This window comes from Quercus lobata, chromosome 1 (assembly GCF_001633185.2).
Source record: "Quercus lobata isolate SW786 chromosome 1, ValleyOak3.0 Primary Assembly, whole genome shotgun sequence".
Lineage (NCBI taxonomy): Eukaryota > Viridiplantae > Streptophyta > Magnoliopsida > Fagales > Fagaceae > Quercus > Quercus lobata.
Window position 1 is genome coordinate 53,089,158 of NC_044904.1, and position 20,050 is coordinate 53,109,207.

Genomic DNA, 20,050 nt, shown 5'->3' on the forward strand with positions numbered 1-20,050 from the left:
ATATGATCACCCAGGAAACCAAACTGGTAAAAACCTGGGGAGGATTTGACCTAGCTATCCTCAAGGTAAACTTGAATCCACTATCAGAAAGAATCGAAGTTCATACAAAAGGACTTACAAGCACCCCAGCTCGACTTCCTAATGCTACCAACCAGTAGAACTTACTGACACGACCACGTGCAAGCTCCGAATCCACGGACTCCTTCTTTCTTTGGATTCCACCAGCTACAAGCACCCCGGCTTGTGTATTCTTTAAGTTTTAATGGCAGCAACTGTTTTGATCATCAAGGTTTAAAGAATGTCTCTTCCTTGAAAACCTTAAGTTTGTGTAAAGGAAAGCTCCTCTAGATCTCACAAGAGATTTACACAAACCGCAATATGAGCAACACTAAAACGTGGCTAGGGTTTGCCTTTTATACTTAGAACAAATAAGAAACCCTAAAAACGTTTTAAACACATAGGGCTGAGTTGGACGAATCTGCAGAAAAGCAATCTGCCTGACGTTCGATCGGTCAAGCCTAAGCTTCGATCGATCGAGCCAGGCCGAAAGCCATACTGCTTTCTGCTTTCCACTCGATTCAAACTTTACATTGACATACAACTTTGAGCTAGCTTTAAACACTTCTAAACACATTGTTTTGATCATGGTTTGCCAACATTACACATTAGAGTTCTAAAATACATAAAGTCCTAAACTTTAGAACCTAACACAGTCAATCTTGACCCTCCACCTGTTGATCATGCAGGTCATTACTCGAGTGCTCGTCCCATCTGCCACCTTCCCAAACCCTCTGTGAGTTGTGGCAACCAATGCCGTACTGTTCAGGGGTCACTTCCTCATCAATGCGGCCAGAACGTTAGTTGGGTGCATTCAATGCGGAGGTGACAGTTTTTCCTTGAATTGTTCCTACACCATACACCCATGGGTGTACTACTGTACTTGTCCTTCTCTTGGGGGCGCTTTGGGACGCTGCCTTTGCCAACGTGCTGCTCTTTCCTCCTGGGATTTGGGATGCCAAGAGCAGGATTGTCCTCGACAATGTTTCTAGGCTATTTTGGTTTTCTTTGTTCGTCCCCGGCCATTTCTCCCTCCTCGGCGTGGGTTTTGGGCTCAGTATAAACTGGGTCAGGGTTGTCAAATTCTTTGGCCCCACAATTTTAAAATTAAGAAATAAAACCCTTTAAGAATATATAATTTAGGATAGTATATGACGCAAAATTGGAACTCTAATTTGAAATTCTAATTTGAGTTTCTCTTAGCTTTATCTATTATTATTATTATTATTATTATTATTATATATATATATATATATATATAGATTAACTCATTTGGCACAAAAATTTAAAAACTTAGATTAGATAAGACACATGACGCAAAATTAGACTCTAATTGAATTTCAATTTAAAATCTAATTGGATTTTCTCTCAGTTTTGTTTATCAATATATATGTATATATATATGTATATATATATATATATATGTATGTATGTATGTATGTATGTATGCATGCATGTTATGTGCCTCAAGTGAATAATAGGTAGGGGGCTTAGGAGTGAAATCCCACAGTATGATACAACTATGTTAGGAAAATCAACGCATTGAGTTTAGGGTTTCTTAGGCAGTATAAACTACAAATGCACCTGTGGACATAGACAAACGGCCAAAATATCTTAAATCTGTGTGTAAAAAAAAAGGGGGGGGGGTGTGGGGGGTGATTTTCTATTTTCACTATTACTTAGAATTAAAAACTTCAACAAGTTCAAACCAAACTAGGCCACTGCTAGAGAATCTCACACATTAAACTCTAAATTTAATGACTTAATAATATTAAATTTGTTCGTGTCCTCTTGTTTCGCAATCAACGAACCACCCTAAGTGAAAATTACGTAATTTTCTTGGAGATAGGCAGCTTTCATTGGATACATGTTTAGATTTGTAATTTTAATTTAAACCATGAAACATAAGGAAGAGGATCCTCAATCTTATTGTATGATTAAAAGATTTTCTTTTATGAATTTCATAGTATACAAAATGTCACGTCTTCTAAAACTTTATATGACGTGATACTGGATATGTATTTAAATTTGTAATATTGATTCATTTCAAATGAAGAAAGCCTAGTTTGTGTCTTCTTGTTTCACAATTAACAAACCTGCCCAAGTGAATTTTGCTAGGTTTAGATTTTCTTTACAAAACATGGAAGGGCGATTCTCTAGTTTTAGAACTTCTACCTTGTTTTTATGTATATAATCCAAATGATTATAACTTATAAACACAATTTTTACCTGATATAATCTCTCTTATTAAAAAAAGAAAAGAACTAATTAATTTATTTTAATGTTCTTTTACCTTTTCTTTTACTTATTAGAGATACATATTCTCCCACATTAGTGTTCTCCTTCTTTGTCCTTCATTTTGTGGTTCCTAAGGAGACAAATCATTGAAATTCCACCTACAATTTTGCAAAATTGTAGGCCAACTGGCACAACTCCACTTCACCCCACTATTCCTGCTTATAAAGAGAAGGCAGTGCCACCTCTTTGCACATATCAACCCTTGACTAGTCTCCTCTTGACTCTCATCAAAAAACCTCTCTCACTATCTTTGTGGCCTTTCAAGTTTCAAACATTTCCTAATATTTTCCCTTCTTTTATTACCTCCTCAAGACCTTAGTTTATACTCAATAAACATCCACTTTAACACCCTAAACTAAGCAATGGCATCCAATTCAATGTCCTCCTCTAACTCATGGACTGCAAAAGAGAACAAGGCCTTTGAGAGGGCTCTTGCTGTGTATGATAAGGACACCCCTGACCGTTGGCACAATGTCGCTAAGGCTGTTGGTGGGAAAACACCAGAAGAAGTGAAAAGGCACTATGAACTTCTTGTGGAAGATGTCAAGCATATTGAGTCAGGCCGAGTTCCCTTCCCCAAATACAAGACAACTGGTGGGAGTAGCCAAGCAAATTAACACCGATGGGGAAAAGAGGTAGTATATATATATATATGCAAAAATACAAATCTTCTGCACCACAAATTACATATTTGTATATATATATTTTGAAAGCTTATACAATATATACTGCTTGCTTGACAAACAATGTAAACTCTATATCTAAAATCCTCAACCATTCACCACTACCTAGGAAGACTTTCCTTCCATTAATTTGAACCCAATCAGTAATAATAAGAGTAGCTCGACTTTTTTTTTCCAAGTCTACTTCTTCAACTTTTATTTGGATTCTCTGACACTCAGTTAAAAAACAGTGAGTATTATTTCGTCTATATTTCAAAAGTACTTCATTAATTGCTCTCGAATGCACAATTGTTTATTCTTTTGCCCACAAAACCTGAACCAAAGGACTTCAATGGAATATATCATGTCCACGTTTACATGAAATCTACATATATTCGATCATATACTTAAATCCATGATTTCATATTAAATATATAGTACAATGATCCATGTGCCTTGGATGTTTATGGTTTTTAACTAACAGTAACTTTTTTTTTTATTTTTTTTAGGAGGGTTTAACTAATAATTATGCAATGACTAATATATGAAATTGTGTCACATGTTGGCACAAAAAACGTGACATGTAAATCAAACAAATAGAATAAGTTTTCTATTTAGCCAAAGCCTAATGTTTTTGTGGTTGAATTCTCCTCTTATTTGCAGGATGAGAAACCTCCATTGAAGTGTAATAGCCATATCAGCAAGAATAAGGATCTATCAGTCTGCTCTACCTAAGATTCGACTTTGTTGTAGTAGCTAGCAAGTGTCCTAGTTTAAAGAATCACAACTAAGTGGTTCTATGTTCTATTTCATGTCCCTTTAGTTCTAGCTTTATCACCGTAAGCATAAGGATGTCTCCAAGGAAGACTCATTGAATGTGAGTTTATTGCCTTCTTCAATTTGTCACTATTGTCCAAACTTCTCTGTAATCAAATATATGTAATACTAGTATGTGTTTTGTTTTAGTATAACACTTAAGTTTTAAACATTTCTGACCTCGGCTTTTGGAAACGATCTTGAACTATCATAGATTTGGAATTCTCAGAAATGATATTGATTCAAAGCTTTACAACATTGAAGAGAGGGAGAGAATATAAGAGTTAGATGGGGAAGTCATGAGGCGGGAAATATATGGCTTTGAAAGTTATATGGGGAAGTCAAGAGGCGGGAAATATATGGCTTTGAAAAGTCCTTAGTTCCTTTCCAAAAAGAAAAAAAGAAAAAAGAAAAAAAAGGTCCTTGGCCCATAAAGGAAAAGGATAGCATTTCGGTGGCTCAAGAACATTTCAACTCAAAACCATTCTGCCACATGGCTGGCAAGAGAAACACCACGTCTTTGGTACTAAATTGAGATTTTATTTTGCCGCAAGATATTCTTGGAGAATCAAAATTTTGCAATGCACTTCATAGAGTTCAATAGTAACCCAACGAAAGTTTACAACATTCGGTCTACCATATCACGTATGGATATTACCACAATATGCAATTTTAACTCTTTTATATGGTCCACATGTGAGGTAATGGATTAATTTGAGAATATTGAGAAATTATGTATTTTTATTGTATTCCTGGACGGACTAGTTACTAAGAAGTTTATAGAGTTTAATGGTAACACAACAAATTACAAAAACATGTGATGGAATTTATCTTGAGTAGTCTCATTATATTGAGAAAATTTTGAAAAAAAATATAACTATCCTGATTGCAAACATGTTGTTACTCCTTTTGATTCTAGTGTTCATTTGTTTCCTATTAATAATGACAATGATGATGTTAATCAAAAGGAATATGCTAGTATAATTGGTAGTTTGTGATATGTGATTGATTGTACTAGACCTGACATTGCCTATGCAATAGGGGTACTTAGTAGGTTTACTAGCAAGCCTAGTAGAGATCATTGTCAAGCCATTGAGTGAGTTATGAAATACCTATTCGGTACCAAATTACATGGTTTGTTCTATAAAAAATATCTTGTTGTACTTGAAGGTTTTAGTGATGTTGACTGGAATACTTTGTCAGGTGATTCTTTGTCTACCACTAGTTATATTTTTACTTTGGGTGATGGTGCAATATGTTGGAAATTAAAAAAAAAAAAAACCCATTATCTCTAACTCTAATATGGAGGCTGAGCTGATAGCTTTGGCTTCGGCAAGTGAGGAAGCAAACTGGTTAAGAGATTTATTGCATGAAATTCCTCTTTGGCTTCGTGCTCTTCTCTCATTGTAGAGAGAAAAAGATCCTAATGTCTTGTTGCAGTAAATATTCACTGCAACAATGCTTCACAGAAATAATTTTCAGAAAGTTCAATCTAGGTTCTGATAGTCTCTCGTATGCTTATGTATTTGTGGTTGATAGGGTAGGAGTAGATACCTCTTTGATGGGCAGCACATTCAATTGTCCAGTATGCAATTTATGTTGGCATCTCTGATGAGGTTTTGGAAACAAATGGCAACCAAGTTGTAACCCATGGTTTCTCTATTATGGCCATTTGATACATGTTGTAAAATCTTTGTTATCTGGGTTGCGTATATGGGAGTTAGATTTCTTTAGGCTTAAAGCTTAATGAAGTTTCTTGTATTTCAGTGGCACATGCTGAATGTGCTTCTGATTGTTTTGTATGGTCGGAAGATTTGTGTGCCTATGTAGGCTGCGCTTTTTTATGTATCCAATTAACTTTATGTTAAATAAGTATATATTTCTAATCTTACGTAAAAAAGAAAAAAGAAAAAAAAAAAAAACTCTCATGAATATAAATAAAACTTTAAGATAATTTAAATTAACAATTATAATAATGTCTTACAAGTATCATTAAATTAATTATCAATATTATACAATTGAAAAATCTATAAACCGTTACTCCTTGATGTATTTTTTAAGTTAAATCTGTGTACCGTTTTTGTTTTGTTTTTATTTTTCCATTCGTGAAGAAAAAGTTTTATCTCTATTTCAATCATCTTTTGGAAATTTGACAACTCCCACAACAAAATTGCTGTTTGTTTGGGTGGTTTAAAAATGTATATTTTTAACATTTCACTTTACCCTAGGTTTTATTTTTTTTTTCTTCAAATGACTGGTTATATATATATAATAGAAAAATGACTCTATTTCAAAGTTTGAAAAATAAAGGGTCTGTTTAGTACATAAACTTAAACACATGTTTTCAGTTTTTAAATAACATTACATATTTACAGGTATTTTTATATATTTTTTCACCCACATATATTTCTAAAAAAATTAAAACCTGTTGTTTAAATATACGTACTAAACAACCTCAAATTATTTCATAAATACATTTATAAGCCTTATTTTAAAAAGAAAAAGAAAAAAAAGAAAATGACACGTGTATGGAAACAAAATATTTTAATGGGTTGCATAAGTGCCTAAGAGTTTTACTTATGGCTAGGCCTGGACTACATTGCTAGGGCAAATTACAGGCCCAACCGTGCCTTTTGGAGATGACAATGGTATCGGATTACTTTTGTTTTCAGTTTTGTTCCTTTTTTACAAGGGAGGGGAAACATGTCGCGACAAGACAAAAGGTGGAATCATTTTTTGCTATCCTTAATGATATGGTGTCGAGTTCAACTTGAATCAAAACAATAAGTCTAGAGACATAAAGTTTTTCGCAATTAATTGTTGACGGTGGCAAGAATATTTTTCGAGTAATCGTTAAGAAACTTATATTACACAAAATTTAATTAAAAGAGAACTTCATATGTTGATAAAAAAAATCGCACACACACAAAGATATAAAATCTTACAATTTCTTTCTACAATATATATAATTTTTTTTTTTAATTTTGCAATTTTTGCATATTAGTCTCATTACTAATGTTGCAAGTTACATCTCTATCAAAATTTTAGTTAGATAAAAATTTTCTTGGGATTTTTCTTTTTTGTGTGTAAGGACCTAATATATTGTTAAGGGAACTGAAATTTAAGGACAAAATTTGGCTACAAACTTAATTGTACCCTAAGGTTATAACTCATTAAATAAATTGACATGACCACATATTTTGAAAATATAATTGTTGAATTGCATGTTTTTTATGTTCTTAAAATGAATGTCAAATTTCATGTCAATTGTATGTTATTTACTTTTAATCCATAAATTTATTTTTATGTATAATTTTAGATTACAAAAACTCGAAATTTAAAGATTTGATTGATGACATAGCTATTAATTTTTTATATTTTTGAAATTTTGCAAGTGTGGAGGTGAAAATCTTTCCCTATGCTTTTACAAGCTTGATCAATTTATAAATTGATTTTCATAGAGTTTGTTCCTTGACAATGAGTTTACTGTTGTTTCTCTCCAAAGAGTTCTTTAGAGTACCAAAGTTCTAGTCGTTACAAACGAGTTTGTTGGTAGAAGAAATTTTATAGAAAGATTCTAGAGTTTTGGGGTCACTGCGGTGGGAGTAGACCAAATTGTTTATTGGGGTTGCATAAAGAATTTATTTTACAAAATTTTTGTTAGTCTAAACTATTGTACTAGTTTCTTATAAAATGATTTTTCTTTTGAAGAGTTCTTTAAAAGTTTCCGTTTTGTCACTATTTTATTAATCTCTTTGAATTGTGGTAATTATTATTGTGATTGTGCTATCTACTAAATTAGCAATTTTTGGGTATAAGCAACAAATTAATCCAAAAATTAGAACATTGGGTCCATCTTAGATTTTTTCATATCTTAATGATTGTGCATACAACTACAAATGCAAACAGATTCTTTTAAGGAGGTGTTCAATTTTCATTCACTAAAGTGGTATTTTTTTTTTTTTTTGAACATGACTAAAGTGGTATTTTCTAATGCATATTCCCCATAATATTGTGAAGTTCCTTGATCCTTCCTACAACTAAGTATTCCATTAGAACTTCTATTCTCCATACCCCTTTGTTCAAAGATTCCATCTATAAAAAGATACCCTTTATTACTTTGCGGCAAAAATGTAGGACCTGCCGGCCAAGTCTTAGTGGTGGACTTTTTCCCCTCACCATTAAGTTAGGGATTTCAGATTCCCTTGTCTACAAATGGTAAAAAAAGGATCAACAATCCGATAAACATGCTTAATACTCTGAGCAGACACAGATTATTTTACAACATTTTTACAAACTATTGAGGTGACAAATTCTTACTGATTCTCATTTGAGCCCATCACTAATATCACATCTTTACTTATAAATAATCACTAATTATATCAGCAATTTATAAAATAATTTACGGTTTTAGCATTTTCCTAATACCTTTTACTTTTACATCAACCTTTTGAATCTAAGCAAAACAAATTTCTAAGATGAGACACTATTGGACCATCAAGAGTCCAAGGTAGATCGATTTCTCCCACTAGTGAGGAAGGACCACTAGTGTTTTTGAGAAGGAGGAGAATTCCACACATATTACTTTCTATTGGAGCCTTGGAGATAGACTGGATGATAAGGATTCGAAATATCGGTAGGGGTGTATCTCAAAGCATCACTTTTTATTTTATTTTTAAAATTTTTTCTTCTTTTTAATCGTACAGATTCCTGGAAAAATTGCTCAAGTAGTTTTCAACTAATGATCAGTGCTAGCCCCATTAGCATGTGGCCAGAATCCTATGACCATGACTCATGCAACTTGAAAGCCCGGGGGCCACTTTTGCCTCCAATTTTTTGTAGAGATCAATGCAGCAATCTGATAGGGATACAGCTTTTTCACAATCTTTTTCAAAATGATTGATAAAACAAGTCGTAATTGGAGCAAGACTATTTTCATATTAAATTTGTTATCGATATCCCATTTAATAAACACCAATCACCATATACCACCTTATCAATTATGAAAAAAAAATTGTGAATTTTTTTTGGTATCTAAAAGACTTATTGAATCAAGAATAACCGAGGTCTAATTAGAGGTATGATTCATTGATTTGCTAATCAAATTCCAACTTCTAAGGAAGTTGGCAATATGATATGAAAATCTGTGGAGTGTGTCACTCTATAACTTTTGATGAGAGAGTAAGTGTGAGTTTGGATACAGCTGAAATCCAACCACGTTTGCGTTTGCGTTTTAAACAATGGGTCTTGTACACTATTCACAGGATCCGCAAATACGAAATTTGGCAAAATCAACTTCAAAACTGGATTCTACGGGACTATTCACATATTTAAAAATTATTTTGTTATAGTATTTTCAGTTTTCAGCAATAAGCGGTATCCAAACAGACTCTAAATGGAAAGAGTATCAACAGGTATATATTATGCAGTTAATATCACAAGAGAGATGCATAAAATTATGATTTTTTTTTGGATAAAGAGAGAGTTTAGATTCTAAAAGACCTTTTTTTTTTTGCAAATAGTTTGTATTTAACTTGTTTATATAATTATAGTATCTAGAGAGTTTTGGTGCATCAATATTTTTAATTTCTAAATAATTTTTAATTAAGTTCTCAATCAAATTTTATCACTACAGCATCAAGATCATAAGGAATCATATACAATGAGGAGTTTCCTGTTTCAGCCACACTACTCCTACTTCTCCCAATATCAAGAATTGGCCTTACAGGTTCTTGGAGTATTGAATAGACCAGACTGATGTCTACTAGCAAGATTTTCGCTAATATAGGTCCCATAGGTTGGGGCTACCCTATACCAACTTGCACCCTAAAAGCCATGGTATCACACCGCCAAAGCTCCTAAATGTGATGCTTTCTTAGATTTAGCTTTTTCTTCCCAACAGATATTTAGTCTCACTCTCACCCTCACCCAATAAATTTTGTCATTTTCTCGATTGAGATACTCCGTAACCAAGCACAATATGAAGGAATATTATTACGCTCACCCCAAAACTACTAGAAATCAAATCTAAGAATACAAGGAGACCAACCCGCGTGCATGTTAAGCACACAATTCTGAACCAGCAAGTGACAAGCATTGTTCGTTATTGCTCATGTTGACAAAACCAAATGTGGGACTGCGTTTAGGAGTCCTAGTTTTAATTAGGGTTGAAAGACTGATATGACAAAATATAGGAAAGGGAAATGGTTTTTTTTTTTTTCCTTACAATCTTCATGTATCAAATAGAAAAAAAAAGGGTTGCTTACAAAATCTAAGAAACTTAAACTTACTAGAAAAGCTTATCATCTTGTAAAAAGAAAGTAGTGTCTATAAATAGAATAACCTTTTTATTCTTCTAGAATAAGCATATAGCTTTTTTTTAAACATTCTGTTTTTGTTAGGCATCATTAGTAGGAAGTGATGGAGATTAGGGAAAGTGAGAGGACATGAAAAGCTTAATCTCTTGTTCCATATATAATGTAGTCGGCAATTGTGCATATGTATCATTAATATTCCTACGTAAAATAATGAAAAAGTGAAAAAGGTTCTGTCAAGATAGTGACTCATATGCTAAATAAAAAAAAAAAGTAAAACAAATAAGGGCCATGAATGCGTCTTTATATAAAACTAGTATGTAATTTGTGTTTGTCACGCCCCAAACCCAGTACCCGGATTTGTGACCATAACCGGCATGCTAATATCAAGTCTAAACCTGATATTAACAAGAATCAACTTAACTTTTTGAAAACTTTTACAAAAGCTTTCCTCATTCTTTTCATTTTTGTTTCCTTACTTAAATTATATAACCTTTCACTTGACATTCAGAGCATCTACATTGTACTCCAAAGAATAACATAATCCACCAATCATTTAAGTTCCACACTTTCACATAATACATCTCTTAATACTTTAAGATACACAACTTTCTTTAGATCCTAAAATACACGATACTACAAAGCTAAACATAAAATTGCTAATCTAGGATTTATACATATAAAACTAAACCAGCTCCTTCCAAAACTCAACTAAGGCTCCCTCTGCTCCAAAATAAAACCTGCTAACTGAAAGAGTGGAAGAGGTGAGCTACACAGTTCAGTAAAGGTAAGATATATGAGAATTTAATAAGGATGCATGTAACAAAATCATTTCATTCTATGAATATTCGAACAGGAGAACATCTTTTCATGCATAGTATTTTATACTATTCATAATAACAGCTTATATGCTCATCATAGAAAATAATTTTTCTCATTTTTCTTATCGGTTTAATATTACCTAAACCTTTCGGATGAAACTTCTTTCATTTCTTACAAAGTCGCCATATATATATTCTCGTTACAAAATAATTATTTTAACTCAAATCAGATAATCGGCAACTTTGTATTAAACTAGAAACATCTTGACTAATAAGAAAACTTTTCGTTATAAACTTCTTCTCATAGAATACTATAACTTTCATGATCATAAAACTTAACATTTCATAAAAACAGATATCTGATAACCTTTAAACATAAACTTGTACTTTCACCAGAAACTTTATCTTTATACCACAACAGAACTTCAGAAACTTTAATCTTTAATGAACAGCTTTCTTTTCATTAGAAACTTCTTATTTTCATGAGAGCTTTTAACTTTTCATAATGCATTTAAACAAAATAATTCTTTCATGATTAAAAACATAACATAGCTGTTTATATCATATTGGTTAGTCCATGTCTGATAAGCTGTACAGAGAAGGCCTCATCACATTTGGGTGCCCCCGTGTGTATGATATTGTCCCCTTTGGGAGGTCTGATGGCACATCCCCTCCAGGTTTTGTTCCTCCCCGCCGTCCGTACACATTGGGGAGAAGGCCTTAATCAAATTAGAGTTACGGGCAACCCCATTTCCTCTACTTTAAATGGCCTAGAGTTACGGGCAGCCCCATTTCCTCTACTTTAAATGGCCAAACAGATAACATATTTCCATGGAAAGCCAATAATTAACCCCTACTAGCTGAGTTCAAATTATCAGAGGACATAATCCGAAAACATTTCATTCTTTACATCATACTGAGATTTCTTATTTTACATAACATTTCATAATAATAGCATTTCCATTATTTTCATTAAACATCATGTTCGTGGAATCAATAATAGCATCAATATGCTAAAATCATATACATAAGTTTTTCGAAGGCTCACGAACATATCTTTGTCAGAATAATGATTACATGCCATATCTCTAATCAAAAATATTTTAATACATAATATACTTTAAAATAACCTCATGACTTACCAAATGCTCATATAACTTATCCCTTACCTGAGAGCAGAGGAACCGAGAGCCTAAAGTCAAAGGAGCTTAGACTTGGATACTGGTCACACCTAAGCCATAATTCAAAACTTATTACTATCCATAATTCCTTATCATAAACTTCACATTCATCTCAAAGCCTATCTCTTAGAATCAAGGAAGTCCTAATCCCACCTCAAAGAGGTTCCCACAAACACAAAATGTATTCATCAAACAACATGATGTACTAAATCATAGAGAAACCAATTCATAAAATTTATATATGATTCTAACATACCAAAGGATGAGCATATTAAATTATAGCTCAAAACGTTCACCCTAACTTGAGAATTAAATCCACAAAGTTAGGCATGTCCCTTACTGTTCACTGTTCTATTCCAGCAGCATATGCCCTATTTGTAAAATACAAAAGGGCTGTCCAAACACATCCAATTGTCATGAAATTTTATATAACTACTCCCCTGTATGTTCATTATAAACCATAAAAATTTCGTAGTCAAAGAATAAACCCATGATTTACTAAAAATCACGTAAGACAGCATACTCAAATCCATCCTGTCAGAATTTCATGCAATTTATAAATTGAACCATTATTTTTATATTAATCCAAATGCTTTGAGACAAATTCAATAACAACCACAAGTGACTTAGGTTTCATATGAATTATCCCTAGCATCCAAATTCACTATATACAATTTAATACATAATTTAACATGCATAAACACAGAATCTGTCACAGTGACAGCTTCAGTACATATTCTTATAAAATCATCAACAAATAGCAATAGGCCTTAATTTCATTTGGGTATTTTATACCTATAATTAACACACTAAAATATGTTATCAAACATTAAATAAACCATAATATCATCAAACCTTCAAATCACTAAAACAGAATCATAATTCAGCCTATAAAATCATTAATTAGTAAAAACCCTAACCTACCTTCAACAAATCCCCAACACAACTTCAAAGCTTCTTAAAACAGCATATATATATATATATATATATATAGACTTACAAATACCATTTCTAAAATTATTTAAAGGAAAACATGGATTCTAAGTGGAGAGTAGTTAGAGCCCTTACCAAGTTTATGTTTCTTGAGGGGAAAAATAGACATAGAACCACTCATGAAAGAATGGTAGAGAGCTTGAGAGAGTTTTCTGGTTCCTTAGAGAGAATATGAAGAAGAATTGAGTTTTCTTTTGGTGTGTGAACCCGTGGACTTGAGGGAAGACTCAAGAGAGCTTCCAAGCACTTTCCTTAAGATAAAAGAGAGAAAAGTGAAGTGAGAATTTTCTGATTTAATTGGACCCGTGGGAAAAGAGAGGGGGAGCTTCTTGAGTCTTCTTTCTTTGAGAAAGTCAAAGAAGGGATAAAGGTGCAACCAATAAGAACAAAGAAGGAAGAAAACAAAGAAGTAAAGCAAGAATGACCAAGGGAATTTCTGGTGCAGCCAAGAAGTCCAGCAAAATATCTTGGGTGATTCACGTGTATTGCTAGGAAAGAAATGATAACTTACCTTTTCAACTTTTAGTATTTATACCTTTCACCCTCCCATAGTTCTATATTCTAGAAAAGCCCAAATAACAAAATAACTTTGCATATAAACCCTTATCTTTATACACTTAATTAAACACCAACAATTATATATCTAATAACTTAAACCACTCAATATAATTTTGTACATACTTAGTATATATTTAAAATACCGATAGCAATTCAGTTATGTATAATCTTTACAATTCTCATTCAATGGCATTATAAAATAATATGCTTATTAAATACTCTTCTATTAATTATAAAAATAAAGTGGTTTAAAATAGTAATTAACCACTTAAACACATGGTTTAATTATAAAGTTGGGTCGGCGTGTTACATCCTTCCCTCCTTAAAAAATATTTCGTCCTCGAAAATTTAACCGTAAAAATCTTTGTATTACAACAAAGTAAGATGATAAGCTGAGAAAATCACAAAACATAGTATAATCACATGTCAAGTCATTTATATACATCAAAACTCTTGCTCTGTTCACAGACTATAGAGTTCTTTCACCTTTCTCTCTCTCTTTTTTCTTAATTCCCCGATCCCCTCTTCATGGGGATCTCCTTTTCTTATATAGCCTCCTTGAATTGATAAGAACCTTACACTTGTTAGCGATCTGGACCTTCACTTGAGTGCCTGTCCCATCGGACATCTCCCTTATCCTTCTGTGAGTTGCACTGGCCAATGTAACACTATTCGCCTATCTTCTCTACATTAATGCGGCTGAAAATGTAGCTTTTTTGCATTTAATGCGGCAGTTGTGACTTCTCCCTGATGTCTTACATTTTCCTTTTTCCTGCTGCGTGAGGCTCACCCTCCTACCCACGTTCGCCTGGATGGGTTCTTCACTGTGGAGGGGACGCTCACTGGGCCCATATTTGCGTGTCCGAGGAGGCATTCCTCCTCGGACGTCTTCTAAAACGAACCAGGCTCAACAGGGTTGGGCCAGAAGTCATTTGGGCCCCTATTCCCCATTGGGTCATGGTTAGGCTTCGTGTGGGTCCCCAGGCCTACTGTTAGTTTTGGGAATTTCACCCCTACAATAGCCCCTCAAAATTCCGGCTCCTTCTTTTTGGTCCGAGGAGGAAGGGCGGGATTTGACATTCATAGGATTATCTACTGTGGGTCCCTGCTTCACTTGCGCGGAAGTATGCTTCTCACGTGCCTCATTTATGACGGGGGTGGTTGATGACCCATGCGGCGCTAATTATTGCTTTTAGCGGTTTTATATATTTTGATCCGACGGTTGGACGCTAGATCAACGGTTGGGATAATTTCCGTTTCCCTAGGCGGGAGTATGTCTGTCCGGCTTCTCCTGGATACATAAGATTTTCAAAAGGCATTCCCTTCTCATTTTTGGACAAGCACTCAAGCACTCAGAGCACTCTCGCACTCTCCCTTTTAAAGCGTTCAAGCCCTCGCAGTCGTCCCCTTGAAGATTTCTTGCAAATTCCTCACCCGTAAGTGTACGTTCCTTCTCCATTGCCTTTTTCCGGCATTACTCCTTAAATAAATCGTCTTCGCGTCACCTAGGATTAGGGGGATGGGTAAACTTGACAAATTGGTAAATTCCCTAGCCGGTATGGAGGGCTTCAAGGCCAAATACCGTATTCCGCCAGAGGTAGGTCTAGAGTATTGTCCTCTGGAGGAGGTCATAATCAAGAGGAAAACGGGGGAGGTCGCCATTCTAGTGATAGCCTTTGTGGAAGGAGGAATGACCATCCCTATGGGGAGGATAACTAGGGATTATTTGCGTGGTCATAAGTTGGCCCCTCACTAATACGTCGCGAATATGTTCCGGATCCTGGGGTGCATAGTGGTCCTGAACAATCAGATGAACCTCGGCCTTACATGGCATGACGTGGTTCATTTATATGAACTGCACAGCCTCGGCAACTCATATTACTTGAAGTCCAGGTCCGATGAGGTGAGGTTGATATCCTGCCTTCCCAAGTCCAACAAAGGCTTGAAGGACGACCTTTTGATTGTCTCTGGACGGTGGCACGACGGTCTTCACTTCCCAGTCAAGGCAGGAGAACCAGGTGGGGCACCATAGAGTTAGATCCCTTGGAAAGGATCTTAGTTTTGATCTTTTCCCCTTTTTCTTTTATTATTTCGATTCTGACTTTACTTGTTTGCCTCCTCGGACTAACATATCCCTCTCTTCGGATCTTGCAGAAAAGAAGCATACGACTCCTTGGCTTAGTTTGGTCAACGTCCAGGCACTCAATTTCTTTCTAAGGTCTGAGATTTACGTGAGTACAGATGGGCAATTGCGAGCTGCGCCTCTGATTTTGGACTACGTGCCCCTTACTCGTGCTCTAGTGGAGCCCGGCCAAGCAATTAGGGCAGGTAGTCCACGATTGGCATAGATAGACGTTTCTGTACCAGGCTTTCTTGCTTCGAGAGATTTACCCCCCGTCCAACTGCCTGCTCAGCGTGCCTTTCCCGCAGTAGTTATCCCAGCGGAAGAAGCCCGTTCCTCGCACTCGTCTTTGGAGGATCAGATAGACCAGTTTCACTTCGCCGAGGAGGGAGAGGTGTCGGTCAGGATAGTAGAGCTCTTGGATTCTGATTCAGATCTAGACCGTGCCTCGGCAGCCCTTGACCTGGGTTTAGTAACCGCACAAGTTGGTACCAGCCAAGAGCTTGAAGAAGAAGGAATGGACCTGAGACAAAGGTCTGGCCTCAGGGGCCTTCTTGCCAATAGGAACAAAGGGCAGTCCTCCAAGGATGCCCCAAAGGAGCAGCCGACCTCCAAGGCTCCTCCTCCTCCTCCTCCCACATCAGATGCGGCACTGCAGCCTATGCCCAATTTAAGGTGGAAAAGGCCTGTGGGGGAGTTGGAGGAGGGTGAGGTTGGCCAAGAAAAAGCCAAACCCTAGAAGAAGGGCAAAGAGACCAAGGAGCCCAAAGAGAAGAGGACCAAGTCCATTGATAGCCGAGACGAGGCGGCTATTTGGAGGGAGCAGCGAATATGGTCACCGCGGCTCAAACTGGATGGCGCTCCAATTTCTTGGGATGCAACCCTTTGGGAATCCCAACGTCGGGAGGCGTCATTCTTGGTTGAGGCCCTGCCGCAGCCTCTTCTTTTACCTCGCGACATGAATGGGCTACGAGATACTCGGCAGCCTGAGCTCTTCATGTCACTGAAGAGGGACATGGCCATGGTAAGTGAGAACTTCTCCTACCTCTTTCTCTTGTTACATATCTATTTATGCATTATTCTCTTTAATTAAACCTTTGCTTTTCCGGCGCAGGTCACTCAGCAAATCTTCGTTGCTGAGGAATGGGCCAAGAAGGCACGTGAGGACCTCCACAACGAGGCTCAGTCCTGCTGTGCCGCCGAGAGGATTACAGGCGACCTCAAGAAGGAAAATGATGGTCTGAGCCATGAAGTAAAGGAGGCAAAGAAGAACCATGCAAGCGCGGAAGCCGGCCTTAAAAACGCTACTAAGCAGGCTGAGGATCTGAGCCTACAGCTCCGTCAATCCGAGGAAAATCTCGCGGTAGAGAAGCAGGCGATTTCAGATCTCAAGTCTGAGCTTGCGAAGGTTAAGGGGGAGGCCCGTCTGGCCAGGGAGGCGGCCGAGAAAGCAGTGGCAGCCTCTTATGATCGCGGGGTTAAGGACACTGAGGTCAGGCTGGCCGAGGAGGTGGCTACTGTATGCAGGGAATACATCACCCTGTCTTGGGTTGTGGCCTTGGACTGGGCGGCAGTCCCAACGAATTTCGATCTCAGGAAAACTGAGAACATCTTTTTTCCTGAGGATGTTCGTGAAATCCCTGACGAGGTCACGATTGAAGAGCCTCTCCCAACGAAGGCTTTAGCCTCGGAGTCCGCTATGCCTGAAGCTGAGGATGTGCAGTCGGCCGTGAAGGACAAGGTGCCCGAGGACAATCTTTCAATTAGGGAGGTTGTTGCACAGGCCAAAGAAACTGTTCCGGGGCCACAGCCAGCAGACGACCAGCCCGGGCCTGCTCATGGATCAGATTTAGGAAAGTAGTATAGGATCTTACTTGTTAAGACCTTTTATATTTTGTTCTGTTTAATGGTTGTAAAAGGATCACTTTTGGGGATTTTAATGAAAGGCGCCATTTCTTTTTATTCTTGTTGTTTTACTTTCTCTTCTGTCTTTTTTTATTTTTTATTTTTTATTTTATATCGTAAATGGATGTCTATTCTGCCATTAACCGCTGAAAACCAAGCATGAGTGAATGAATGTGTAAAGAATGATAGTCAATAATCTAGACCAAATTGTTGCGAGGCTAATTTCTCCAAAGTCCGTGGTCCGAGGAGCCAAGAAGGACTTGGGTTTTGTTTAGCGCTTAGTGAGAATTGTTGCGAGGTTAATTTCCCCTAACTCTGTGGTCCGAGGAGCCACGCAGGACTTGGGTTCTGTTTAACACTTAGTGAGAATTGTTGCGAGATTAATTTCCCCCAAGTTTGTGGTCCGAGGAGCCATGCAGGACTTTGGTTCTATTTAACACTTATTGAAAATCGCTTCGTGGTTAATTTCCCCCAATTTTGTGGTCCGAGAAGCCATGCAAGACTTGGGTTCTGTTTAACACTTATTGAGAATCGCTTCATGGTTAATTTCCCCCAAGTCTGTGGTCCGAGGAGCCATGCAGGACTTGGGTTCTGTTTAACACTTATTGAAAATCGCTTCGTGGTTAATTTCCCCCAAGTTTATGGTTCGAGGAGCCATGCAGGACTTGGGTTCTGTTTAACACTTATTGAAAATTGCTTCGTGGTTAATTTCTCCCAAGTTTGTGGTCCGAGGAGCCATGCAGGACTTGGATTCTGTTTAACACTTATTGAGAATTGTAGCGAGATTAATTTCCCCCAAATCTGTGGTCCGAGGAGCCATGCAGGACTTGGGTTCTGTTTAACACTTATTGAAAATCGCTTCGTGGTTAAGTTCCCCCAAGTCTGTGGTCCGAGAAGCCATGCAGGACTTGGGTTCTGTTTAACACTTATTGAAAATCGCTTCGTGGTTAATTTCCCCCAAGTCTGTGGTCCGAGGAGCCATGCAGGACTTGGGTTCTATTTAATACTTATTGAGAATCGCTTCGTGGTTAATTTCCCCCAAGTCTGTGGTCCGATAAGCCATGCAGGACTTGGGTTTTGTTTAACACTTATTGAGAATCGTTTCGTGGTTAATTTCTCCCAAGTTTGTGGTCCGAGGAGTCATGCAGGACTTGGGTTCTGTTTAACACTTATTGAGAATCGCTTCGTAGTTAATTTCCCCCGAGTCTGTGGTCCGAGGAGCCATGCAGGACTTGGATTCTGTTTAACACTTATTGAGAATCGCTTCATGGTTAATTTCCCCCAAGTTTGTGGTCCGAGGAGCCATGCAGGACTTGGGTTCTGTTTAACACTTATTGAGAATTGTTGCGAGGTTAATTTCCCCCAAGTTTGTGGTCCGAGGAGCCATGCAGGACTTGGGTTCTGTTTAACACTTATTGAAAATCGCTTCGTGGTTAATTTCCCCCAAGTCTGTGGTTCGAGGAGCCATGCAGGACTTGGGTTCTATTTAACACTTATTGAAAATCTCTTCGTGGTTAATTTCCCCCAAGTCTGTGGTCCGATGAGCCATGCAGGACTTGGGTTCTATTTAACACTTAACCCAAATAGATGTACAGTAACACGACGTCAAGTATGGTGTCTTTCATTAATAACAGTACCTTTTCAGGTTATTTACATTCCATGGACGTGGTACTACATGTTCGTCCAAGTCTTCCAAAAAGTATGCCCCAATGCCGGCTACGGAAGTGATACAGTATGGGCCCTCCCAGTTTGGTCCAAGCTTTCCCCATGCAGGGTTCCTCGCGGTGCCTAGGACTTTCCTCAACACAAGATCCCCGGGCGTCAAGGGCCTTGACTTCACCTTGGCATCGTAGCCCTCTTTGAGCTTTTGCTGATAATAGGCTAGGTGAACCATCGCACATTCCCTTTTTTCTTTGAGGAGATCCGGGCTTTTTTCCAGAAGGCTGTTATTAGCAATGGGGTTGAAGGCAGTAGTCCTCTGTGTTGGGAAGTTTATCTCCAATGGGATGATAGCCTCGGCTCCGTAGGTCAATGAAAAGGGGGTTTCTCCCGTGGACCTGCGAGGCGTGGTGCGTTATGTCAACAAGATGTGGGCTAACTCTTCAACCCACCTCCCTTTCACGTCATCCAACCTCTTCTTCAGTCCATTCACTATGGTTTTGTTGTTGGCTTCCGCCTGTCCATTACCCTATGTGTAGGCCGGTGTGGAGTATCGGTTGATAATTCCCAACTCATTGCAGTATTCCCTAAAGGCTTTGCTGTCAAATTGGAGGCCGTTGTCCGAGATCAGGGTGTGCGGGGTCCCGAACCTAGTGATAATATT

General features: G+C 37.2%; 1 protein-coding gene and 1 long non-coding RNA gene across 2 annotated transcripts; one reads left to right on the forward strand and one right to left on the reverse strand.

Moving 5' to 3' along the window:
* The first annotated feature begins 2,534 nt into the window (after positions 1-2,534).
* On the forward strand, positions 2,535-3,756 carry LOC115992212 (protein RADIALIS-like 3). The gene is made up of 2 exons (XM_031116309.1): positions 2,535-2,990; positions 3,681-3,756. Exon 1 carries the CDS (start codon positions 2,718-2,720, stop codon positions 2,970-2,972), a length of 255 nt encoding a protein of 84 aa, XP_030972169.1. The 5' UTR covers positions 2,535-2,717; the 3' UTR covers positions 2,973-2,990; positions 3,681-3,756.
* Positions 3,757-10,700: 6,944 nt separating this feature from the next.
* Positions 10,701-13,676, reverse strand: LOC115992222. Its single transcript, XR_004092444.1, has 3 exons — positions 13,218-13,676; positions 12,111-12,199; positions 10,701-10,894 (listed from the first exon to the last, which is right to left on the reverse strand). It is a non-coding gene; the product is annotated as an uncharacterized LOC115992222 (long non-coding RNA).
* Positions 13,677-20,050: the final 6,374 nt, after the last annotated feature.